The 27529-nt window shown below is 35.4% G+C and overlaps 5 protein-coding genes across 5 annotated transcripts; 2 read left to right on the top strand and 3 right to left on the bottom strand.

Moving 5' to 3' along the window:
• Positions 1 to 7265: 7265 nt before the first annotated feature.
• PHYBLDRAFT_161593 (hypothetical protein) lies at positions 7266 to 9539 on the top strand (the record flags this gene model as incomplete). Its single annotated transcript, XM_018434432.1, has 7 exons — positions 7266 to 7297; positions 7587 to 7625; positions 7652 to 7672; positions 8492 to 8583; positions 8735 to 8760; positions 8879 to 8925; positions 9485 to 9539. 7 exons carry the CDS (start codon positions 7266 to 7268, stop codon positions 9537 to 9539), a joined length of 312 nt encoding a protein of 103 aa, XP_018298997.1.
• A 2301-nt stretch (positions 9540 to 11840) lies between these two features.
• Positions 11841 to 12095, bottom strand: PHYBLDRAFT_103436 (Homeodomain-like DNA binding domain-containing transcription factor; the record flags this gene model as incomplete). Its single annotated transcript, XM_018427765.1, has 1 exon — positions 11841 to 12095. A coding segment is annotated over one exon (255 nt), but the record flags the coding sequence as incomplete, so codon positions are not given.
• A 2058-nt stretch (positions 12096 to 14153) lies between these two features.
• Positions 14154 to 17115, bottom strand: PHYBLDRAFT_138504 (hypothetical protein; the record flags this gene model as incomplete). Its single annotated transcript, XM_018430012.1, has 5 exons — positions 14154 to 14204; positions 14339 to 14474; positions 14742 to 16944; positions 16999 to 17017; positions 17101 to 17115. 5 exons carry the CDS (start codon positions 17113 to 17115, stop codon positions 14154 to 14156), a joined length of 2424 nt encoding a protein of 807 aa, XP_018298995.1.
• Positions 17116 to 18101: 986 nt separating this feature from the next.
• Positions 18102 to 19810, bottom strand: PHYBLDRAFT_61999 (hypothetical protein; the record flags this gene model as incomplete). Its single annotated transcript, XM_018440887.1, has 3 exons — positions 18102 to 18889; positions 19397 to 19426; positions 19765 to 19810. The coding sequence occupies 3 exons, from the start codon at positions 19808 to 19810 to the stop codon at positions 18102 to 18104; spliced, it is 864 nt and encodes a 287-aa protein (XP_018298994.1).
• Positions 19811 to 22061: 2251 nt separating this feature from the next.
• On the top strand, positions 22062 to 23783 carry PHYBLDRAFT_153993 (hypothetical protein; the record flags this gene model as incomplete). The annotated part of the gene is made up of 6 exons (XM_018433290.1): positions 22062 to 22149; positions 22313 to 22675; positions 22776 to 22952; positions 23090 to 23376; positions 23497 to 23515; positions 23713 to 23783. 6 exons carry the CDS (start codon positions 22062 to 22064, stop codon positions 23781 to 23783), a joined length of 1005 nt encoding a protein of 334 aa, XP_018298993.1.
• Positions 23784 to 27529: the final 3746 nt, after the last annotated feature.

The raw sequence follows: 27529 nt of genomic DNA, 5'->3' as shown, positions 1-27529 counted from the left end.
GGATATTATTAAAAGACTAGCTTAAAATATAGACTTTTTTTTAAAATATCTTTTAATTTAAGATGGGATTATATGATATGGCAAAGATATCTAATACTTGTAACAAGGTTACAAAAATGTCAGTAAAAATAATAAGTAATTGAGTGAGTAGAGTATTAGAATATACAAAAAATGCAAACAGTTGTTTTTTGCACAATTACCTCAATCCCCCCCTTTGAGAAAACCAACACAACACAACATAATAGAATGATATGGTATATATATATATATATATATAATTATTTAATTATTTAATTATTTAATTATTCACGGCTCCTTTGTTTGTTTGTTTTTTCTATCTATCTCTCTCTTTGATTATTTATCTTACATGTCATGAAATCAACCAAGAGATAATATCGAAAGTTTATCAGAGCGTAATTAATATATTAAGGCAGTTAACTTTCTTTTCTTTAGAATATTCTACAAGTCGGTATGCACCTATTATAGGAATGTATCGTTGTTCTTTTCTGTATGCTGTTGTCTTTATTAATGGATAGAATACATATATTAGCTTTATGTATAATTATCAATTGCTATAATTCTTTTAAGGATATCTATAGGAGAAAGTCAGAAAATAAAAGGGTTTTAAAAACAATTAATTGATCGATTGATAGACAGGATCTTCTTTGGTAAGTTCCCAAGCAATATGATCTCAAAACAGTCTATATTTCTTGAAAACACCAGACGACCTTATCCTCTCTCCGTTTGAAGACCTACAAGGCACAGTCTATAAAGATGTAGTCATGTTTGAAATTCTTGGTCATTGCTTTTGACAGATAGTATACTATAACTTAAAGAAGAAAAGGGTAAACAAAGAAAGAGAGAGAGAAAGAGAATGAATTAAGAAGAGCAAAGGGAGGCAGATACAGAGTTTTATATGTTGCTACTGCTGATACTTAAGGCTGATAAGTTAAAACAGCGTTCAATACATAGAAACGCCACATTTATTTTGCATTTTGCATTTTGCACTTTATGTTTTATTTTTGGTCTATTGTTTGTTTAAAGACAGACTGTGTTTGAGGTTCTGTAGTCAATCTATGCAGGGTTGTTGACAATACATGATATCTTTTTCTCTTTTTATGGCCTGTGAGAATGGCATAAGTTGTTCAGGTTGAGGAAGAGAAGAGTATTATGGATGTATTTACTATTGAACGAGGTATGCAGCATAAGCCTTGGTATTTTTAAACTCTCTTTCTTCCTTTCGCTCTCTTGCTCTCTCGATCTCTCGATCTGTACCGACAGATCTGTTTCTCCATGTATTCTACGTATATTTCTATATTTCTATGAAATTTTATGTACAAATCCAATACATACTTATATTAGATATTCAAGTATTAAGAAAATGATCAAATTGGTATTGGTGAAAATAATAACAAAACAAAAAAAGAAGGGATCATATACACAATTCTTGACCTATTTTATTTTGTCGTTTTGTTTTGTCTTGTTTTGTTTGTTTGTCCGTTTAGGAATTAGTGTCAGAATGAAAGGATTACTGGGCAGAATAAAGAGAAGATGTGTGGGGAAGGTATTTGTAAGGATTTGGATCCAACTCAAGCATGGCGTATGAATGAAATCAAACACTAACCGGCGGATTTGAATCGAAATTGTAAGAGAAAAAGAAAAAGATATTAGTATGTCATCTGGAAAACTGCCCTGATTTTTTTTTTGGTGGCCAGAGAGATATACCTTTGCCTTTTTGTGTGAATAAATTTATATTAATATAATATAATATAGTTACTATTGCGATCAAAATTACAATCACAATTACAATCACAATTACAATCACAATCACAATTACAATTATTATTTGTCTCTCAAAATTTCAAGAGAACCAAGCTAAAGAATGCATTATCTAAAATACTTTGGTTCAATACGTCATGTAGTGTCTATTTATTATAATTCTGCCATTGCTTAAACCTCTCATTTCTCTTGGAAACTGTTCCCTTTTTGTTCAAACTGATATCCTTATATATACAATAAAAAAAAACTTGGAGAAAGATAGATACTAGAGCTAAAGATCTTAGTACCAAACCACCTTACCAAAAAGGAAACAAAAGATTATAATTATAATGATTTTCTGATAGTAATACTAGCATCGATCATCTCATTCTCCTCAAAAAAAAATTGTATTATTATATATTTTCTAACCCTTATATTCTCTATACCAAATTCAACAATATCAAACTTATTGCACACAAGTTTCAATTCTCCTCTTTTCCTCATATCTGGCTTCCATTCCTTTCAGTTGTCTACTTATTCTTTTCGTACCTTCCTACTCGCCCTTTCTCCTTTTATCTCTCTATTTTTTTCCCTTCTTTTTCTGCTAATATCCTCTATAGCTCTATCTATACAATATCGTCTTATATACTCTATACCCATACTTTGCTTTCATTTTACTCTAAATTTTTTATTCTAAATTTGATCTTTATTTTATTTATCTATAAAGTATATACATTTCTTCACTTGAATCTTTTTTTTTAAAAAAAAAAAGAAAAGAAATTTTACGTTATTCTATGGACTCTCCTTTTGGCTACTCTCATCTTTTTGGTATTCCATCTCCACTACTAGACACTCCTGGAACAAGTCCCGACTATGATGGTACACCTATTCAACCAGACTATTCTCACATCGATCTCAATGAGCATTGGCCAGTCACTACCTCATTTCCATCACGCTATTTCCTCAGCTATCCTCAAAGTACCTTGACAGACGAAACACACGATACTGATCTCTTGTTAGACTATGATACTTGTCCTCAACTTTCAAATGCTACAAATACCAGCACTAGTAATAGTTCCAGTACCACCACCAACAACAACAACAATACTACTACTGCTACTGCTACTACTACTACTACTACTACTACTACTACTACGAACTCGAACTCGAATCTAAACACGAACCAAAATACAAATGCAAGTAATACACCTTCATACATGGAGTATTTACTTTCTTGTAATGAGGCTGGTATGACTGATCCAGGAACGTCGTTTTCAAAAGATGGTTGTCACAACATGCCTTTGATAAAGGAAGAGGGAGCCAATTACTACCTTCCGACCACAAATTACGGAGTGTATTATCAATGGCATGGTCAAAATGACAATGTACCTTTGAGCAATATCACAAGTTTCTATTCGAGTACACCTATTTCTGTGCTTGATCCTTCTTTTCATTCACGCCCGACAGTCGAAACAACCGACATGCATGGATATGTGAGCCTAAGTGTAAGTCAATTATTTGATTAATTATTCATTTGTCTTTTACCCTTTTCCTTGTTATATAAAATTAAAATAATATAAGACGCACATAAATATCAAGTATTGTCTTTTTTAGCTTTAAAAAAAAGGGGGGAGGGAGACCAATTTTGATGTTTACTGCTTTATGTTTCCTTTTATATACAACTATAAAAGATAAGAATTCCCTCTTTCCATTCCAATGTATCTTTATTTTTTATTTTTATTTTTTTGGGGGGTTAACCCCTATGTCTTTATTGTTCTTCTTTATATATGTGTATATATATATATGTATATGTATATATGTGCATGGGTGCTGTATGGGTGCTTGTGTGTGTTTTAGGATGTCAACGCGTATGTTGCTGAAGCCGACTCAACAAAACACTCGTCACTTCAATCGATCTCTAATCCATCTACCCTTTCATGTACATTGGGACCACTGTCTCCAGACTGCGACCAACAATCCCAATTCACGTCTTCACCATTTTACCCTTCTCAGCCAACATCAGACACCTCTTCTGAAACTAATACCGACAGTATGGATGAAGATGAACGGTCAGATAGTGAAATCATGCCTGGTAGTTACTGTTCATTACTCAACAAAAGTACACATTCGAGTACGAGTACGAGCACAGGCACCAATAATAACGATCATAATAATAATTCATCAAAAACTATCAAACCTCTCACCTTACGCCACAAACTAGTCATCAAGATAAAGAAACCAAAAAGCATGCCCTCCTTAAAACACTTTCCTTCAAAGACCCTTCAGAGAGAAGATAGACTTGGCTTTCACCGATCGACAAAACCCCAGCAGTCCATCAAACCGTCCTTTCATCTCACCAGAAACCAGATACATATCCATGGCACCAATAGCTCTGCTTCACATTCTACGTCTTCCTCCACATCTACTTCTACTTCTAATAACAACCTACACTGCCACAGCTCGTCCAAACACAATCCTCTTTGCCGGCTCTCACCTCTTGTTGGGGACGTGAACTCTCTCGGGATATCACATTCAGAAAGTATCAGTACCATTCTGGCTAGACAGCAGCTGTCGGATGAAGACGACGATGACACATTGACAGACGACGATGACAAGGATGAGACAGAAGATGATGAATATTACGGACTTTTGAAGATGCCGCGCACCCAAAGCCGGCCGACCAAGCAGCAGTCTGCCCAGGCTGTCAAGAAGACTCGTATGGGAGACAAGGGACGCAATGTTGACAAGGCCTGTCAGCACTGCAAACGGTCTCACCTTCGATGTGACAATGTCCGGCCCTGTGGAAGATGTGTGGCAACCGGAAAAACGGGCTGTGAAGATGTCCACCACAAGCCAAGAGGGCGACCAAGACTGCCAAAGAACCGAGACAAGCCCCAACCACGCACATTTGCAGTCATTTTGTAACGTCCTTGATCTTTTCTTTTTTTTAAATTTTTTTTCTTTATTTCCTTTGCTCTTTTGTTTTGCTTTGTTTTGCTTTGCTTTGTTTTGCTTTGCTTTGCTTTGCTTTGCTTTGCTTTGCTTTGCTTTGCTTTGCTTTGCTCTGCTCTGCTTTGCTTTATCTATCTACCTATTATTCTTATTAGTTTGTCTTATACCCTTTCTCTTTCTACACGAGCACGCAAACACATGTATTTATGTGGGTGTCTATCTGTGTGTGTATGTATGTATGCATATATCTTCCTTTTTCTTGTAGAAGAAGAAAAAATCTATAATTTTGTGTGTATATATTAAATGTATTTTGAATAAATATTTGCACTGTAAAGATAACCTTGGGATAAATACAAAGCCAAGAAGTAGAAGAAGTAGAAGAAGAAGAAGACCGTTTTTTCTCTTTCTTTCTTTCTTTGGTTTTAGTAATGTAAATTGAGTTTTATGATATATACATAGAATCAAGCTTAATTGATTAATGAATTGACAAAGAAACTATACAAAAGCACAATATATTGATGTAATACTTTTGTTTCTTCTATATGTAGGTGTGTGTGTTTTGCTATATATATATATAAAAGAGGTGAGTATGTTAGTATTAGGAGAGGTCTTACACTATCTATACTTCTTTAGAAATTTGTTGAAAAAGAAGGAAAGAAAGAAAGAAAAACATTATTATGAAAGAAGTTCAACAAATCAAATATCTCAAAATATTCAAATGTATTGAATTGAAACAAAAATCCACATCTTTGCTTTTCTGTTATACATTATTTTCGCAAGTACTACTGAGCTATCATTGAATATCTTCAAAGAAGTTGTTTTACAGGGTACTCATGTATATGTGCTTGTGCTTGTACTTGTGCTTGTGTTTGTGTTTGTACTTGTGTGTGTGTGTGTGTACATTTTTGACACACTATAACCCTTGTTTTCACGGTGATAGATTCTGTAAAGAAAAAAAAAGGTGTTCTCAAGGGAATCGGGCCTTGATGCCTATATTTTTATTTTTCACAAGTAAAAGTTGAACTATATGGTTGCCGTGGGATTATCAAATAACATGCCATTTCAAGTTATATTAAGTTGGACTGAGGTTTACAGGGTAGTGCAAGATATTATTTCACCAAAAATGAAAAAGAAAACAAAACCAAAGAAAAAAAAAGCAGATCGAGAAAGATGGACGTGATAAAAATGATGATAACTTTCAATATATTCTTGTGCTTCTTGTACTTCTTGTACTTCTTGTACTCACAAAAGATTCTTTTCTTGTATAATTTAATGGGGGGGGGGGGGGGGGGGGTTTGGTTTGTTCAACCCCCGTCTCTCCACAAACTTCTCTAAAAAAAGCATTCAAAGTAAATATAATATATTTATATTTATATTAATATTAATAAAAAAAATTGTATTATTCTTTTCGTGTCATATTATGTAACTGTGCCTTATGAAGCAATATATACATAAAAGAAATAATGAGACGGGTAGACAGGTAGAGAAAAATGTAACAAAAAATGCTGTAAATATTCTTTTAAATAGACTACTCTTTGTAAATTCTATCAAATTTTGAAAGATTCATATGTATTATTATTTTTTATGTATATATTCTACAGCCATTTTTCTTGTACTAGGTTCTCACAGCGGGATTTCTTTGGTTTTCTTTGTTTTTTTTTACAGCTTATAGTTCATTGGTATTATTATTATTCTTATTATCGCTTGTTTGAGGTTGCACCTATCCGCATCATTTAAGAGATGACAAATATAACCTTGGTTTGTGGAGAAACAATAAGACTCCGGGTATCAAAGAAAGAAAAAAAAAAGGTAAATAAGGAAAAAGAAGATCCTCAGTTCTTGATAGAAAATGTATGAAAAATACACGCACACCAACACACAAGCCATTCATGACTTAAACACAGTGCCACAACTAATACCCAATAATAATAATAATAGTAGTAGTAGTAGTAGTAATAGTAATAGTAATAGTAATAGTAATAGTAATGGTAGCAATGGTATTAATAGCATTAATGGTATTAATAGTGGTAGCAAGTAATACATAATATAAATAATAATATAAATAAAATAAAATAAAAATCTACGACCAAAACTAAGGTAACCGTGTCTCAAATGTTGTGGATTTCATATTGAATAGAACACATAGAATGGGGAAAAAATGGCTGCGGTGAACCCAACATGTGAATTACATATGAAAGATATAGTATAGTAAAATATACATACAAACAGAGAGAAAATGAAAGGTTTCTTGTGGCAGCTGCGGGTTTATTATCATTATTCCTCTCTTTTTCTTCTTGTTCTTCTCCATCTTTAAGTCTGTGTTTAGCTGTGTACAACTTGAGCTGGCTAAATGATTAAAAGGAGACATGAGATGTGAGAATATATATATATATATATATATATATAGAGAGAGAGAGAGAGAGAGAGAGAGCAATCAATAGAAAGAAGAGTCTTTTACATATGTAGATGGAAAGCTTATTCACATGCTGGTATTATTGGGCTCCAAGACAAATGCCAAGGGGAGAAAGCCAATGTTATAAAATTAGGATCAGAATATGATAATAGCCGCATGTGGAAAGCCTTATGGGTGAGGTTGCCCCATAGAATCATGCTATTCTTATTTTTATTTTATTACAATACTAAGAGCAACAACAGTACAAGCCCTTTTGTCTATTGGCTATTGGCTTGCTTCTCATTTAAATATTTAAATTATTTAAATTAAGTACAGATATATAATATATATCCACAGGTTCGGTAAAGAGTGTATGATATATAAAAGCATATTTGCTTCATCAACATGTTTGAATATCTTGAATTGGCTTTTTTCCCTTAATTACTTACACTTTTATACTCTAACAAGAATAATTCAATAATAGCTTCTCATTGTTAGCACTATTAATACCTCTTTGTGTTAGGTTAGATGTTGAATATGATCTTATAGAATATCCATGTATATAACAAGGTAAGATAGTAAAATATTATATTACTCCAGAAACTAAATTGATATATAGACTATAGAAGTCACAACATATAGATACATACATACATCATAGAGATGTAGTGGTAAAGACAATGACAATAGAATTATTATTATTTTATAAAAAATAAGATAAAATACTTGACTGTCATTGGAAATTAAAATCACACTTTTAAACGCAAATAATGATAATTAATTATATAAATATATATATAGAGAGAGAGAAAGAAAGAAAGAAAGATACATAGTATAAAATAAAAATAATTAAGGGTCTCGAGTATAATGAGTTGAGATCGTCATTTAGAAAGTGCTGCACACTCTATAAGTATCTATAGTCTCTTAGAAACACAGGTACACACACATATAGTGATTTTTATTTTTATTGGCGTTTGGTCACAGGGTGAGACGAAAATCTATCTCTAAATCCTTTTCTTGATAGGTTTACCTTGTTGTCTTATCGGAAATCATTTTGGAAATAATAGCCTATTAAAATAGACTTTGAACGCAAAAAAATAAATAAAAAATAAATGAAAGCATTGTGTTTAACCAATGATAAGTTGCAGATTAGGTCGATCCATACAAGACTCCCTTTATATCTTTGTAAAAGTTACACGTATATCTAAAGAAGAATATATATATATAAAAAAAAGTGCCAGTCTTTTTTGTTGTTGTTGTTGTTGCTGTTGTTGTTGAAACAGTAAAGATTTACGATTTGATTTTGATTTTGACTTTGACTTTGACTTTGATTTGGCTTTATAATACAAAAATACAAAAAAAATTATAGTTTATACTTTATGTATATAGATGCTTTAACAATAGTTTATCTCTTTTAGAAATAGAAATAAAATACGCGTTTGGAAGCTTGACCGTTAGCTTGGTAATCGTATTCTTACAAAGTAGTTTATGCCTATATTTATTTATTTATTTATTTATATATATAAAAAGGTGTGGTTTAGAAAGAGGAAAGTCGGGTTACTAGTGTCCTTGAAGATTTGGTTACTTCCAATCATATACTCTTATTATTTAATTATTCATTACTTTGACCAGATAGATTAATCCCCTCCGAAATGATAGTAAGAATGGGAGAAATATCTAAAACGTACATACATATACATATAAAGGGATAGGGTGAATGAAATAATAATAATATTACATTTCTTATCATTTTCTATTAATGATTCTATAAACCAGGTGGTTGAAATTGACACTGACATTGATTATCGTAGTCCTTATTTTAAGTAACAAAATCATGCCAAAATGATACTAATATTCAAGGAATAAAAATGAACGCAAGTTTTACTATAGATTGCGTAAATCGGTACACAAAAGCACATACATTTGTACACAGCTACATACAAGAATACTATACAATAGAACTCTGGCAAGGTCTAAAACACTTGGTTTCCGCGCATCTAGTAGATGATTCATAATACAATAAAGAAGTACAATCAATAGATAATTAGGAAGATCAAGTTCTATTTTTATATTGATCCTAGAATACACTATATCTATCTATCTGCATACAAGGCCACTATACTCACTTGAATTTTATTTCATGATTAATTTAAAGGATCCTGAGGGATTTATTCATATTATTTTATTTTATTTAATTATTGCTATCATTATCATTATCAACATTCAACACACTACTAGAATCAAAAAAAAACTAGGTCTTACAATCAAATCTAATTACAGATTAAGTAATATCCCACGCCCTGAATTGCTTGACTTTACCAGCCTTGTTTCTTTTCTTTTCTTTTTTAAAAGTGGCCTCAGATTTATATATTTATATAATAGTATACCAGATGAAGTACAAAAGCCATGGAACTTGATTTACCTGCATAAAATATAGATAGATAGATAGATAGATAGATAGATATATAGATAGAACCATGAAACTCTTCTGAGAAATAAAGAAAAATAAAACAGTATGATATGAACAAGATAATCTTATTTGACTTCTTTCTTATAATTGATTGGACAAGACTTGGACAGATTTTCTTTTAGAAAGAGAGAACAAATATATAGAGTTTTTATTATAATACAAGCAGATAACAAGATAATCAAAAGAATAAATAAATAAAATAAAGAATAATTCAAAAATAGCAACACAAGAATAGAGTTTTTTTGTGAGTGAATTATGAATGGGATATTTCACAAAAAAAGCTTTGGGAGGAGGAGGAGGAAGAGGTAGTGGTTGTGGGAACAGGAGGAAGTGGGAACAGGAGAAGGAGGAGTAAGAGGAGAAATGGGAGATGGTAGGGAGGAGGCCAATTTTTTTGGGATTTTTTTTTTTGCTTCTTTTAAACATAAATATAATAAAGAAATAGTAAGTAAGTAAATAGTAAAATAATAATAATAATAATATCAATATTAATAGAGCAAGTCACGGAGAAGAGGTGCCGGATGAGGTGGCGCCATCATTCCTGAAGACCAGTATAGTGCACTGGGGTCCGCATCTGGTGGCATTTGAGACATCATCATCACATCTACTGGAGACAACATTGATGCTGCTGCTGCAACTGCTGCTGCATGAGCCTGGGCCTGAGCTTGTGCCTGGGCTTGTGCCTGTGCCTGTGCGTATCGAGAGTTGGAAACCATTGAGCGTAATTGGGAAGGCATGTCCATAAAGTGAACCAGTCTCTGGGTTTCCTTGTGCTGGGATGTCAATTCAAGGAGTTCTTGCTGGATGGGATGTGAGACTCCCTTAAGGGTGTGTCTGAACAGCCGCGATGCCTGCTTTCCCTCCGTAAAGTCACTGCACTGGACCCACACTGGGTTCTTGTCGGTACAGTCTGACTTTTTCTTTGGTTTCCGGGAATCCTGGTCCTGTGGTCCGGTTGCACTCTCCATATAAAACAGCGGTGGCTCGCTAATGTCGATATGCACATCCGCAAGCACATCACATGAAACGTAGTCGATGCTTGAGATTGCGTGCAGAGGAACTTCCATCTTGAAATGGCAGTCGTTGTCCGAGATGTGCCAGGCAAACATGCGGGTCTCGGGAGTATAGACACAGACAAGATCAGTTGCATTGAGCTTCATGCGATGCCATGTTCCAATTGTAAGAGTGACTGCACTGAGGTGGACTTGGCCTTGTGATGATGATGAAGAAGAAGAAGAAGGGGATAATGATGAAGAAGAAGATGAAGATGATGATGCAGTTGGGGTTGTTGTTGTTGATGATGATGTGGTGGTAGTGGTAGTAGGAGGAGTAGTAGCTGTTGATGACAATGATGATGATGGTGATGTTGGGGATAGTGGTGATGCGGAAGAAGAGGATTGAGATGTGGGAGAGGGCATGATCAAATTAGAGGGATCAATTGTGGATAGAGTTTCTGCAGACAATAGACAATCGTCTGAGATGGATTGTGAGGAAGGAAGAGATTCTATAGAATAGCAGGAGATCATAGATTAGATAGTGAATATATTTAGAAATTAAACAAGCTTGCTTACCAGTCGAGAGGGACCAGAGGTCAAGGCCGGCCCCAAAAGAAAGCTCGGGGGACAGGGAGAGAGATGGTGTGTAGGGTTGCTGGAGAACGGCAAGCATTGCGGTTGGACCTGCATCTGGAACGGCAACGAGGGTTGGCATGCTTGTGTTTGGACTGGCTGAGGGAGAGAGCTGGCCATGGAGGAACTCTGGAAAATCAACAAGGGGTGTTGGGTAGTCCGAGGACTTGTCTTCGTAGTTGAATTGGTCCAAATACTGCTGTGGTGGCATGCTCTGACGATACATTGGGCTATCGTAAACACTAGATTGTGGCCAGATTGATGCTGACGAGAGCTGGTTGAGCTGGGACTGTGCTTGTGATGCTGAAGAAGTAGAAGAAGTAGAAGAGGGAGGAGGAGGGGTGAGTGCGTTTTGGGAGGAAATGGAAGGGGTTGGGGTTGAGTAGGGGAAGTGGGCGACGGGAGAAGGTTGTCGGTTGAGACCAATGGCATCGACGCTGTGTGCACGCGAGATTGGCACACGTGAGTGAGGGTAGTAAGAGTAGTACTGTTGCTGCAGAGGCATGAGAGCAGACTGATGATTGATATGCTGTTGCTGTTGCTGCTGCTGTTGCTGGTGGTGCTGCATGTGTTGCTGTTGCTGGAGGTGATGTTGGTGCTGTTGTTGCTGGTGGTGGTGGTGGTGCTGATGCTGGTGATACAGTTGGGCACGGATCGACGCATGATGCATCTTCATCTGTGCACGCTTCTGGATGTGCTTTACTTTTGCTCTTCTGTTCTGGAACCAGATCTGGATTGAGCGCTCACTCATCTGGAGCTGTTCTGCAAGCTGTTTTCGGAGCTTGCTGTTCGGGCTCACGTTTACAGCAAAGGTATCTTCGAGGACTGCGAGTTGGTCTGCGGTGGCCCGAGTCCGCTTCCGGACAGAGGGAGCTGAATCGCCAGACTGATCCATGCCATCTTCTGTGAGGATATCTTGGGATGCAGAATCTGTGAGGTCTGGGGTGGGTGTAGCTGGGTCTGTGACTGTGGATGAAGGTGTAGCTGTAGCCGTAGCTGTAACTGTAGCTGTTGCTGCAACAGGCCATTGAGAATCGGAAAAGGTGGTGGACATTATGTTTAATGAATTGAATTGAATTGAATTGAAGGAGAGAAGATAGAAGAAGATCTTTATGATTTATAAGGATATAAATATATAAAGGGCGAGGTAGAAAAGAAATGGAGGAGAGGAAGTAGAGGGAATGAAGAAAGGAAAGAAGAGGAAGAAAGAGAGAGCGAAAAAAAAGGAACGAGATTTGGAGGGTAAAATAGGTGGAAAATAATGAGAAAAGGTTTAGACCGGTTTAGCTTCCAAACAAAGGCGAACACAGACACAGACACAGACACAGAAACAGGCAGACAGGCAGACAGAAAAGACAAGACAAGACAATACAATACAATACAAGGCAGACATTTACATTCATACTCACTCACTCACACACACCCTCACACAGACACAGACACACTGACTGACTGAGTGAGTGAGTGAGTGAGTGTGAGAGAGAAGCATAAAAGCACAAAAAAAAATGAATAGAGTAACACAGTGTATTTTTTTTTTTCAAAACCAAAAAAAAAAAACTAAGGTTTTCCCTTTGGTTTCTGTGCGCCTCTCTCGTGTCTGTCCGTGCCTTGGTGGGCCTTTAATGATCGTATCAAAAATACCAATCTTTGTTTGAATTTGGAAGTAACAATCAAATGTGGTTTGGGAGGGAAAAAAGAAAAAAAATAGGTTTGTAGTCTGGTGACCTATCTGTCCCTTTTCTTTTCAAAGCACGCCTTGCGAAAGACACGTTTTTTAGTCTTTCTGGAGACAAACAGACTTATTTTTGTCTTTTTTTTTTGTCTTTTGTATGTTGATTAAAGAAGTAGGGGAAGAAAGGGGAAGAAGAGGAGTAGGTAAAGAAGTATGAAAGTAACTCAAAGAAGTACAACAATTTGTATGTGTATATCTACAAGCAATAAAGTAAAATAAAAAAGTAATTTATCCTCAATGTCAGATTAATATATCGTACTGTACTGTACTGTACTGTACTGTACTTTACTGTATTGTATTATATTATTATTTTCTTTAAAAAAAAATGATAGCCATATTAATCGAACGAGTTCAGTCAAAAGGGAATATCACTGGCGGAACCAAAAATGCCGTTGTTACTACCCTATTTGATACACAAGTCAGCCAACAAAAATAATAATAATAATACTAGTAATATTCTTATTATTTATATATATATATATATATATGTGTGTGTGTGTGTATCTATGTATGTATAAAAATAAAAATAAAAATAAAAATATAAAGCCTACTTAACCCACCCTTTCACACGCGCTTCCTGAGAGAGTCACAGGCACACAAGGGCACTTTGAAAGGTAAACCAGCACGTTCAATTGCCTGCTTTGAAACTCCCTATTTACCCACCATGTCCCCGATTCAGGAACTTGTAAAGAAACACACACACACACACAAAAGAATATTACTTGAAACAGATTACCAGCAAAGTCCTGTATTGGTTGAGCTGGTTTGAAAATAATAATAATTATGAAATAAAGCAAACAAGTTCTCATTTGAGGATTCTTGGTCAAAGGGAACAAGTATAAGTATAAGAATGCACTTTGTACTTGTACTTGTAAAAGATGCCACGGCCACGTTTTGGGTAATAGAATGTATTTCTCCTTCCAGAGGGATTTGCATATGCTTATAAACTAACTGACTAGACCGACTGGCCGACTGGCTGACTGGCTGACTTGACTTGATCCTAGTCGAATTATAAACTACCAACTAAAATAAAGAAAAAAAAATTAAGTCTCATATTCCACCCCCCCCCCTCTCTCTCTCTCTCTCTCTATGATATACCTATATATAATTGATCATTATGCAAACAGATAATAGCTTGGTCAAGATTTTTTTGCTGGTAGGTTTCTGTTATCTATATGTGTGCCTTTTTGATCTTTTTCTTACTATTATCATTATTATCATTTATGGCTCTTTGAACTGGGTGCGGCATCGTTTCTCCAGTGTTCCACTATCCTGACTTTGAACAATTGAGCAAGGTAGCACATTCCTTCTCTGTGGGGGACAATCTCTCTACTTCTATTTTATTTATTTGCTCCTTCTGTATTGTACTCTTATTATTATTATTATTATTATCATTATTTCTTTACTGTTGTTTCTAGCACGACCCAAAAACGGATCACAATGTCCGGTAGGATCAGACCAGATGCTTTGTGGTACACAATGTGTTCCTGTTGATAATCCCTCTCAGACAATGAGGCACTTGTAATTTCTGCCTTAATAATACTAATATTAACAACACAGGAAAATCATTACAAATTTGTATACAAAATAAAATAAAAGACAAGGCAAGACAAGGACAGATCTGTAACCAAGTTTTTTTTGTGTTTTTTTTTTACAAGCTTACATACAATATACCCTTCTTCTTTCATTCATATATATTTTTTTTTAATATTTTTGAAACAATACAATAAAATACAATATATATATATGGTCATAAAAATAAAAGCAAAATAAAAATAAAAAATTAAAAGGCTAAAACCTTAGATGAACCATTCCCAAGCCCGATCCTTAACGATCCACAGCAAGGATCTGATCTTTTTAATCCATTCTTTCCAAAGAGTTTCAAATCCACTATCCTGCCACGCAATCATTTGCCAGCCGCCGCCATATCTCTTTGTCCTTTTGGTTGCTTCTGGGCTGCTCAAGCTACACATCAAATCATTCGCCTCTTCATCTCCTTTAGTATCTTCATCGTCTTCTTTAATCTCTTGCTCTTCAATCTCTTGCTGTTTATTGTTCTTGCTGTTCTGCTGACTTGATGCGTCATTCCTTTCTTGTTTTGGTTGGATGTGTTGGGGTTGACAGGCTTCAAGAGTCAGGCGCTGGACGGACTGATCGGGGCTCATCACACCAGCGATCCACACAGATGCAAGAAAGTCAGTTGGACTGTGGAACAAACACGGCGAGGGTACGGACGCAGTATAGAGACCAGTGCTGGTATTAAGTTTCATAGGCCAATCTCCATAGCTTGTCTGATTATCGATTCCTGTCAGACGCACCCATAAACTGCTGGGCTGTGTAGCCGTCGCCTTGTCTGAAGATCGCTCTCTGCTCGACTCACCACCAACAGAAACAGAAAAAAGGTACCGCAGCGAATTGGAGTCGGGCGCATTTGAGACGGGAAGAAGCTCAGCTGAGGGAATCTCCGTAAGACGACAAAAGAAAGAAGTGTACAAGATGATAGCCAGTGTAATTCCGAGGACGATCCCAGCCAAAAGATAGGTCACACACCGTGATAGACAACCGATTTGACCACCGGAAACAGTAGCAGCAACAGCAGCAGTATCATTAATAATAGTAGCGGTAGTATCAAAAAGATCAGACATATCAGAAAAGGCACCAGTAGCAGCAGCAACATCACAACCATCACAACCACTGCCACCATAACCATAGCCATAGCCATAGCTGTAACCGTAACTAACGCCGTTGCCGTTATTTCCGTTGCTGCTATTACTACTACTATTACTACTACTACTACTACTACTACCACCACCACCACCACCACCACCGTCGTCGTCATCATCACCATCACCATCGCCGTAACGACCATTTAGAGATGTGCGATTGAGTTTTTGTACGAGTGTGTGATGTAAATCTCTGAGACTTTCCTTCTGTAACGAGCTAAACTCATCCAAGCACATCAGGTCAGGACTCGGCAGTGGTGCCTGACTCGCAAATGTCGGTGCTTCTGGCTGTATGCCCGTCAAAGAAAGACATTCGATTCTATATGCATTGAGATACTGTCGTAGCTTGTGTCTCATACCAACCACAATTGTCCGGCTGGCAAAAGTATCCTTGTGTGCTTTTTTTAATCCAATTGGTGCATTATCACTACTACTACCACCAACAATATCACTATTACTATTACTATTACTATTACTATTACTATTACTATTACTATTACTATTACTATTACCACTACTAGTAATAATATCATTATCATTATCATCATTATCATTATCATCATTATCATCATCATCATCATTTGACCGGATTAGGGAAAGAATTGGGATACGATGATCCTGAACAAGTCCCAGAATTTTGAGATCGCCCTCGGTTTGTTCACGGCTGAGGTCTGACAAAGATCCATAAAGATAGACTGCAAAGTCAATACCCCGGTGTGTTTGGTAAATCTCTTTGGCCGTTAGTGCCGAGTGTGACTTTAGATATCTTTTGGCACGCTGATGAACATCTGGGGGGCTAAAGACATCGATATCCATGTCATGGTAGTAGTGGTTCCGTAGAGAGTCAATCGGTTTAAACCAGGTCATGTCGACCTCAATGAGATGGATTCCACTATCTGGACAGTATGACTGGCGACCATGGTCATCCAAGTGAGTCAAGGCTTGATAGAGAAATTCACGCGAAAGAGGCGAGCTGTTCTTTGTTATTGTCCTTGTCTTTGTTTTTGTTTTTATTTTCTGACTGGTGCGATAGGATTCTACTAGCATTTGACATAGTTTACTGCGCAAGATGTGCTTGTCCTTGGCCGTCATATTGCCGAGGAACATGACCCTGAATTCGACTGGGTTTCCGGGTAGTGGCCTTTGATACACAACATTCGTTTTGGGTTGATTGCGAAAAAAATCTGTGTTTTGAGCCATCTCAAGTGCATTTCCTATTGCCGAGTCTTCTCTTTCGACTAGATCATATTCTTCGCTCTCGTCATTTTCTACAGGTTCTAGTAAGGTAGCTAGAAAATAATAATGATAGTATTATTGATAAATGATCAATGTTTGTTAATCACCAATTTGCGTGCATATACACTAATACATATATATATTATTATTATTATTATTATTATTACTAATAATAATAATTATAATTATAGCAGTAGTATATTTGGGACATTGCCTCTTTCCATTGGGTCTGCTAAAGGTGGTAAGCTAGAGTTTGAGTCGGCTAAAAGAAAAAGAAGAAGAAAAAGAAAGGTAAAATGTATATACAAAGAACAAAATAAAAGAAAGCCAAGATTGATAGAGATGTGTTTTGAGAGTGTGGAAAGAAAGGGTAGGTTGGTCGATAGGTCGGTAATAAGACGAAGATAAAGAGATAGAGAGAATAGGAGAATGCCAGTGTACTTGAGTCACACTAGAGAAAGGCCAGCGTATCTCCTTTGGGACTTACTCATCTCGAATGGTGGTGATTCTGAATGGCAGCAAGCAATCCTCACAAGTACAATGTACAATCGTGTACGTATACAAGTAGGTAGGTAGGTAGGTATATGTGTGAGTGAACAAGTGTGTCTGTGTGTATAGTGTGTATAGTGTTTGTAGTGCGTCTGTGCCTGTGCCTGTGTTTGTGCCTGTGTTTGTGTTTGTGTGTTGTGTTAGAGAGAGAGAAAGAGAGAAAATAATAATGCACGGACGCACAAGGAAAGGTAAAGGGTGCTTTTCTGTGCCTAAAGACTTGATGAAACTTTTTTTAAAAAAAAATTGCTTCTTTACAGGCTTTGTTTCTGTTTCTACCGTTGTTGCTGTTATAGTTTTTGCTTTTTTTTTTGCTTTATTCAACTTTGGAGCAAGATAGATAGATAGATAGATAGATAGATAGGTAAACGAAAAGAAGAAGGAGGGAAATAAAGAAAGATAGAAAGAAAGAAAGAAAAAGGTTAAAAAATCAGGATGAAAACCAGCAGACAAATCATGGTTTTGATCATGCGATTCATTTCATTTTTATATATATAAAGTGAAAATAGTAGTAATAATAGTGATAATAATCATAATAAGGATAATTTTTTGTCTTTAAAAAGAAGGGGAGGTGAAATAGGAAGGAAGTAAGGAAGGAAGTGTATATATGAATGTTTGTATGTGCATGTGTGTGGGTGTGGGTGTGAGGGTGTGTAATAATTTATCTATAATTCCGTAGATGCATCATAGCATATTCTGAAGGGATTGGAGGAAGTTTGGTAGTTGGAGGAGGAGGTTGAGGAGGCAAGATAATTGGTAATCTGGTTCGACCTGGTGAATGTGACCATGACGAGTATGATGAATGACTGGAGTGGACATCCCATGACGAGTTTTTTTCATCTGATACTGGAGTCAATGGCGGTGTACTTGCAAGGTAATGGCTTGTGGATGTTGTTGGGGTCGACATTGACATTGACATTGATTCTGTGGATCGCTGCCCATAGTTTTCTTCAATGTTAATACTTGCCATGATATTTGGATTTAATGTTCCAGTTGGATTTGTTCGTAGCCAGAACAGGGTTTTTTTTAGTCGCTCAAGCCAAAGCATTAATGTGGGTCCATCGGGTGCCTGTATGAACCAGCTGTATGATTCTCCGTTCATCTTGCGGATTTCTATGCAGTGGGGTACTCCTGCGAATTGATCTGTCACGAACACATGGGTCAATCTGGTCAACTCTAGGAACTCTTTGTAGTGATCTGTCTGATGGTCGGTCTTGAAGGTGTACAGATATCTGTCGGCCAATATTACATAGCGGGGCTTCTTGTGGGAAGTGAAGGAAAAAGACGGCGGTTGGTGTTTGATTATCCAGCCACGCATGGTTGCATTTCCCCACACAATTGCATCATTAATGAGTGGTCCACAGGGAGCGTATTCACAAGGATCCTCTTGGCCTCTGTCTGAAGATTCGCCATAAAAGCTGTGCATTTGTATTTCTTTCTTGGTTATGTCTTAATAATTATTAATATATTAATATATATATATACAAACTATATATATATCTTGAATCAAATGTAAGCTTTTGATAAGAACGTGTATGTATTAAAGAAAATGAAAATATTAGAAGGAGCCTGCCCACTATATAAGATAAATAAATAAATAAATAAATAAATGAAGAAAAAGAAAGCAAAGAAGAACAACAGGCAGAAAGATACACTATACAAAAGGAAAGAAGGAAGTAAAGAACAAAGGAAGTTAGGAAGTTAAAGGAAGAAAATAAATAAAAAGGAAAAAGAAAGAAGTATATCTGGATCTCAATTCTCGGTAGACAAAAGAGAGACTGATTATACTTTAAAGACTGTAATAGCCGGGGGGTGCAAGGGAAAACTCAAGGGTTTTCTAGAGCTTCCCACACTGACTCTTTTGGCAGACCCCGCCAAATCAAATCAAATAAATAAATTAAACTTTTTTTTATATATGAATATTATTACTTAATGTATAATCAGATAAAAATTTACCTTTATATATTAAGAAATTGATGTAGTGTCCTGTGTATGATAGATATATATATATATATATATATTATACTGAACACTGAACACTGAACACTGTACTTTACAAAAACAGACTGATTTCAATTAACTCTGAAATATTAACTGATAATATATATATATATATATATATATAAAGGTACAAAGCATAGGCCATGGTAGTGTAATAAATATAAAGGAAGAGCGACTGAAACTCCCACCAGCACAAGATCAGGCTCATCTGTCAAGTCACTCAAGTGTAACTACTTCTTTTTTTTAACACAAAAAGAGAGTCTCCACATAAATTGGCATTCTTGTATGCCTACAAGGCTGGAAATTTACTCTAATAAACTAACCTGTTTCAGAATACACTATTTTTGATCTCTTGCTTACCCTTACCATAGTACACACACACACAGACGCATGTATGTGCACACAAAGAGAAATAGTGAGAGGGAGAAAGAGGGAGGAAAAGGGAGGAAAAGGGACGAGTTATTGTTCAAAAAGACATCGATATTCTCTTATATTCCTTACTTATCTGTTTATCTATATTAAATATATATATATATATATATATATATATATAAAATGAACAAAGTGACAATGATTTTGATTTTGATCAGCTTCTTAAGAAATCAAGGCAAAACGGCAAATTTGCTCAAAAACAGTAATAAGAACAAGAACCAAAAAAATAAATAATAGTCTGGTGTTGTAACAATAATCAATACACACACACGCAAGTAAACGTATAGCCAAGTCCTTTCCTTCCTTGTCAATTGAACAAATATTTCCCCCTCTTTATATTGTGACACTACAAGAACACAATACAGCCCGATTTGAGTCAATTTAAATTTTACAGCCCTTTTCATGTCTTTTCTTTCTTTCTTTCTTTTATATTCTTTCTTATTACCATTCTCTGTCTGCCCGTCTCATTTTTCTTTTCTTTTATGGTGTGTAGCTGTGGGGATATTTATATATTTATATTCCCAATAAAAAGTTTCTTTTGGGGAAATATAAAGCAAAAATGTCATTGTTCACTATTGTAGTATTCCAATCCCTTTCTGATATTCAAAAGATAAGCATTTCGCTCATATTCATATTCATATTTGAAAAAAAAAAGAATCTCAAAATATCATATGCATACATGAATGTCTATATAAATGCTACAATATACTGCTGCTGTTCTTTTTTTTTTAAAAAAAAAAAGGCTAATTTTTCACTAGACGTATTACTTTTTTTAAAAAAAAGTAGTTGATATTCATTGCATAAAGTAAAGTAATGTAAAGTAGTGTGAAGTAGTGTAAAGCGTATTTTGTTAAAGTGGGTAATTTTTTTTGCGCCACATTAACGTGGCTCAAATCACAAGATTATTATTATTTTTTTCTTTTTATCCCCCACATTACAGACGGGGCACTTTGATTGTCTGGTTGACATTGACCTTTTTAGAGGCTGCTGGGAAAATACAAAATTACTAGTGTTACACCTGAACACAAAATATAATACCAGAGAGTATGACACATTTGACAGTGTAACAAAAACTTGGGTGTTGATCTCAGTTATAAAAGAGAAATGAAGAATTGAAATTGAAATTGAAAGGATCAAGTTACCAGGAAGGAGTAGATAAAGAAGAACAGCAAATTTAAAACATATTTAATATTTAATATCCTTAGTAGTATGCTTACTACTGATACTATTGGTAGTGATAATATTTTAGAATACTTCTCTTCGAATAGTATTTAATATACTAATGTCCTTAGTTATCTTGAGGATCTACATGATATATGTACTCTTGGAATCATTTGTGCTTTTGCTTGTATGTGGGTATTTTGATCCCAAGAATCTTTATTTATTTTTACCGTTTTTCCCTTGGAGATGGGATCTCTTTATTTATATATCATATATCTAAAAAGAAATAAAGCTCTAACTTTACCTTACCTTACCTAACCTAACCTAACCCAACCTGGTGGTTCTACCCATCATTACAAGTCTTCCCATTCAACTTGAGAACATTCTAGACAACAAGACATTGTCCTTTAATTATTATCTGAAAATAGTACACACACACATCTATATATACAATGACATCCCATGGCAACAGAATAAGAAAAAGAAGTATCAGCAAAAAGTAAAGGCAAAAGCAAAGAAACAAAAGTAGAATTAGTGATGATACTATTAAAAATAGATTATAGGTAACAACCAACTTCTTTACACAACTAAGAAGCAATTTCATCAAGACCACAAAATAAAATCCCTTGTCTCTCACACATGGGCTACAATGTATTCATTCATTCATTCACTCGTTTATGCTTGCATACATTTAGCAGTCATTTATTTCTTTTTTTTCTAAAAAAAAAAAGGCATTGTAAATATGAAGATTTTTCCAGATCTTCCCCCCTCCTTTATATAAATGTCTATATATATTATGATAATCAGTTCTTAATCAGGATTGTATTTCAAAGTTCTAGGCAGCTTACATTTACAGCATATACTAATCGCGATAAAATATACACATTCAAAAGAGAAAACCGGTATTATTAGATACTGTTTTTCAACTGGAATCTCACATCTAACCCCTTTTATTCTTCCTCTTCTTTCTCCTCCTCTTCTTCCTCTTCTATTACTTCTACTGTCTCTTCTTAATTTAAATTTGTTGATGCCTTTTTTTACTTGCAATACATCGTCTAATAAGGTTTCTGATGCTTGGTTTGATGTTGACATCATTATTGAAAAGTTACTTCAAGGTGGGATAAGTCCGGATGGGGAACACAAGACACAATTTTTTTTGTACCATCATGGCTTAACAACATCCATTTATATATTTATCTGCCTATCTATCCATCTATCCATCTATCCATCTATCTATTTAATCATTTATATTGGTAAATTAATATCGATAAATTGTAGCACATGGATATCAAAAGCAAAAGACACACTGTCTGTGTGAAGGGGAAATCGAGTACTTGTGTAGGACAGCACAGACTGTCTTCTTAAACCAACCCATGTTGCTCGAAGTAGCCAGCCCAGTGAAAATATGTGGCGATTTCCATGGGCAATACCCGGATCTTATCAGAGTATTCGACACTTGCCTTTACCCACCAGATTCGAGCTATCTGTTCCTGGGTGATTATGTCGATAGAGGCAAACAGTCCATCGAGACAATCTGTCTGCTGCTAGCATTTAAGATAAAGTATCCCGATACATTCAATCTTTTGAGGGGAAATCATGAGACCTCTAGTATCTCGCGTGTATATGGTTTCTATGACGAATGTAATGATAACCATAATATGTAGCAAGATCAATTTTGATTTTCTTTCCTTTCTTTCTTTATTTATTTGAGCAAATACAAATAATTAGATTTGAGATTTAGGTAAACGAATGTTTAATGTCAAATTATGGAAGACATTTGTCAACTGCTTTGATTGTATGCCTGTCGCTGCCCTTATTGATAGTAGAATTTTATGTATGCACGGTGGTATTTCAGCAGATATCATCAACCTTGACCAGATTAGGGCTATCCAACGACCCGTAGATATTCCTGATTCTGGTAAGCCAAGCTGTACACACACAAAAGTATAATAAAAATAAGAAAGAAAGAAATACTTATTCTAGCCTCTGTGTGAATATACGAATCTATTTCTGTTTGTTTGGAAATGCACGTTAATCAACTGTTGCCAATAATAGGTATTCTTTGTGATCTCCTCTGGGCCGATCCCAGTAATGAACACACAGGATGGCAAGAGAGTCCAAGAGGTGTATCATACACATTTGGACCCGATGCTCTGTCGAAATTCTTAGAAAGACTTGGACTCCAACTAGTCTGCAGAGCTCATCAGGTTGTCGAGGACGGTTATGAGTTCTTTGACGACAGGAGGCTGGTCACGATCTTTTCAGCCACCAATTACTGTGGTGAATTCGACAACGCCGGCTGTGTGTTGAAAATAGATCGGTCCTTGACCTGTTCGTTTGAGGTAATTTTATCAAGCTTTAAATGGAAAGATGATGCTTGGATGTATAGTATAGTATAGTATAGTATAATATATTATTATGATTTTTTTAAGGATCTTCTTATCATTTGATTTTTATCATAGATCTTCAAGCCAACAAATCGCAAACCTACCAGTTATGTGTATGCCGATGATCCTAATAGGAAAGCCAAACTACTTGCCTTAGACAATTGACTAATGAAATTTGGACCACAAACACGAAAGACCATAAAGATCAAATCTATATTATTCAACTGGCTATCTACAAATCTATCAATTAAATATAAACTATTTCTATTAATATTTCTTAAAAGTCAAAAGCAAAACACAAACACATATATTGTAATATCTTGAACAATAGATCTTTGCCTTTAATCTATATCTATATCTAAATTTTCTACTTTTATTTTTAAAGAAAAATAACCGCTCTTTCTTAATGCTACTAATAGTAATAATCATAATCATAATCTCACAATCTTTTTTTATTTATATATATACATCTTTAATTCACTCACATTTCCCTACTTGGTTTGTGCTTTAGGTTTATAATAAGGTACAATTCTTTTACCGCAAGATATATATATATATATATGAATCTTATTGTACAATAATAATAATAATAATAATAATAATAATAATAGTAATAGTAATAAAAAGAGCTACACGACCATTTTTGTACAATCTAGGTGCACAGATATTCCGTATACTATTAGTATTTTGATGGTACTAGCAACTGATAGAGCAATAAATTTAGTACCTCTTCTATACAATCAAATTATTCGCGTCAACAAAACAAATAAACTAGAAGAAGAATAAAGGAGCAGTTACAATTACAAGAAATATAAGAAAAGTATATATGTAGGACATTTTTGCCCTGAAATAAATAATACCAGCTACTGACAATAAACCAACGCCGAGCAAATGGTAGAAAACGATTGAGAAAGATAACAAATCAGGGCTATTTCTCCCCATCTGCTTCCCTTCCTTTCCCTTCCCTTCCCTTCCTTTTCTTTCCCTTTTCTTTCCCTCTTCCTTCCACTCTGTGCCGCACAAACTCTGAACTTTAAAGTACCGTTTTCGGATACCCTTTTTTTTCTTTCTTTAATTCATTCAGAAAAGTTTCTCATATCTGGGGAGGCTTTGCTACACACACACACACACAATCAATAAACTTTTCCGTGGCGTCGCGTGGTAAATCTCATGGTTTATATTGTTAGAGCATTTCCTCCTCATGCACACTTGAGCACATGCATGCACGTGCATGCACAAACACTTGTATACATGTATATATCTTTGTTTCATGGCCTTTTTGATGTTTTAATAGGTGTTTATTGATTTTTGATATTTTGATCAGTTTTTATTTAATTTCATTTTTGATATAATACCACATTGCTATGAATTAGTAACAAAAGAAAATAAAAGAAAATAAGATTAAGGAAGAAATACGCTTATTTGTTGCTGACAACACCATCGAACTATAAAACAAATATATAAAAAGCAAGACAATTCAATTATTAGCAAACAGAGAAAAAAAAATAAAACCACTATGATTTCTTTATGCTCACAGCCCCAATCCATTCCAATAGCATAAAAATATCTATATTTATGCATCAACTTACGCGGGTCTTGAACCATTCAACAGACTCCTCCTTCTTGATACGGTGGGTGGCACCAACCTTGGACTTGCAGTGCTTGCGACGAGCGACACGGTTACCGGGACGGCCCATGACGATGTAGTAGTCCATACCGTAAATACCAATGGAAGGATCGTACTTGATACCCAAGTCGATGTGCTCATCAATACCGAAACCGAAGTTACCGGTCTCAGAGAAGTTACGGGCACGGAGCTCGTACTCCTTAACCTTAAGACCACGCTCGAGGATCTCCTCGGCCTTGGGGCCACGGACGGTGACGTGAACGGAGATCTTTTCGTTACGACGGATACCAAAGGTACGGACGGTGTAACGGGCCTTGGAGTAGACGGGAGTCTGACCGGTCAACTGTTCGAGAACCTTGGCAGCACGGGTAAGTCTATCACCAGACTCACCAACGCAAATGTTGAGAACAAGCTTCTCGATGTGGAGAGCCTTCATCTTGTTAACGGCAACGGTCTTTTGTTCGGCACTCTAATGACAACCAGAAATTAGATCCGAATCGAAAATAATGATAATAATTCAAGTCAATGGACAAAAAAGAATTTATATGTATATATAAAAAGATCGAGAGAAATTCTAATGCGTTTATTTAAAAACAAATGATGGATGGTGTAATTGCGTATAAACATAGATCTAGGTGTAGACGTGTTTGTGTATGGGTCTGCATCTGCATCTGTAGGTATGCAGTGTGTGTATGCATCTGTGTCTGCGTCTAAGTCCAAGTGAGTGTCGGAGTGTATAGATGCCGATGTCAATGTCGATGTCGATATTGATGTATTTGCAGTTGTAGGTATAAGTGTAGACAGGTTTGATGGTTGAATGGTTGTAAAATTGTAAAGTTGAATGACATGTCGTTCTTTGGGGCGGTCGAAATGTGCACCCGCGAGGTGGTGTGGTGGTGAGTGAGGTGTGTGCGGTCCGAGGTGGCTTCAATAGGGTCAACGAAATTGGGCGCTTTGTGCGATCAACATATCCAATACATCCAATACATCCATCCATCCATCCATCCATCTGTAAACCTATAGAAGAAGAAAAAAAGGTGCTAGCGGACGTACCATGGTTATTGGTAGAACCTAGAGGTCAATTGGTAGGGTGGGGAAAAAGGAAGGCTCGCTGGGTTTGCCGGAAGGTGAGGATGGTATATGCCTTGTTCCCCCCCGTCTTGCCCACACTTGGGCCAAGCCACAATTCAATGTCAGGACGACCCCTCTATCCCCCTTTATCCACTTTCTTTAATTCACACTTGTGCATATTTTTTTTCTTTACCAATAAACTTTTTGTTTGTTAATTTTTTCTTCTTCTTTATCTTATATTAGAAGCTTAGTATAATTTCATTTATAAAATCAACTATATATATTTACAGATCATTCAATGATTGATACAGTTTAATCCATATATATGTTAAAGAAGTCTATCAAAAAGACATATATATATATAGGTATGCTTATAAGCGCCAAGTATATGTATATAAGCCATATGTTTATTTACTTACTTATATATTTTGATTTTAAAGGAATAATGGTTATCGAAAAAAAAATGAGTGAAATGATCTACTCCAACTTTAATACTTGCATAGATAGAGAATACTCGTATCAAAATAGCCCTTTACGACTTACATCTAGTCTCGGCCGCAAAAACAAATAGTCACAAATACTCTATAAAAATGGCCAACAATTCCCTATTAAAATAGCCGTAATCAGTGGTTATATAATAATGATAGTAAACTATCGAAATGATGGTAAAGCTAAACAGAAGATTATATTATTTATTACACTTGCAGTACCTGCAACACAATTGTGTAGGATTACTATACTTATTATTACTCTTTTAGCCCTTGTAAAATGCTTTCTTTCTTTTCTCACATATTATATATATACTATCAGAAAAAGATATATGTAATTTCAGATATGGAAAGAACTTTAGAAGCATAAACTAAAACCAGAAAGAGGACCAAGCATAGTCAACCCTCTCACTCGAACTATATTCCAGAGCACTAATTTTAGGAACACGACGTTTTGAATAGACACGACATTTTGAGAGTGGACCCGATATTTATGTATATATAAAAATTTAGGCTTACATTTATTTACTGGACATTTGAAGTGTGGCTGCTGGTCAAAGAATTTTATAATTATTACTGCTCTCTAAAAATCCATACTATTCTTTTCTTTCATATTCAAAATCTCTTCTATAGGGGTATTCAACAGTCTAAAATACCTAAAGCTATAAAGCTCTGAGTTTAAATTTCAAAACTAATTGGCTGAAATTAATCTTCAGGTATTAAAAAAATCAAGAAAATTAAAAATTAAAAAATTAAAATCAGGGTACTCGTGAACTCTCAATAATTTTCACATACTATTGGATGATTATTTAAGCTAAATTTACATTTAAAAATCCTATAAAAGACTGTTGAACTCCTCTATTGTCTGACTCAAATTTTGTTTCTTGTGCGTGTAACATCATATTCTTTTCAAGCAATGATT

This window comes from Phycomyces blakesleeanus (genome assembly GCF_001638985.1).
Source record: "Phycomyces blakesleeanus NRRL 1555(-) unplaced genomic scaffold PHYBLscaffold_1, whole genome shotgun sequence".
NCBI lineage: Eukaryota > Fungi > Mucoromycota > Mucoromycetes > Mucorales > Phycomycetaceae > Phycomyces > Phycomyces blakesleeanus.
This window is presented reverse-complemented; position numbering and strand designations above follow the sequence as displayed.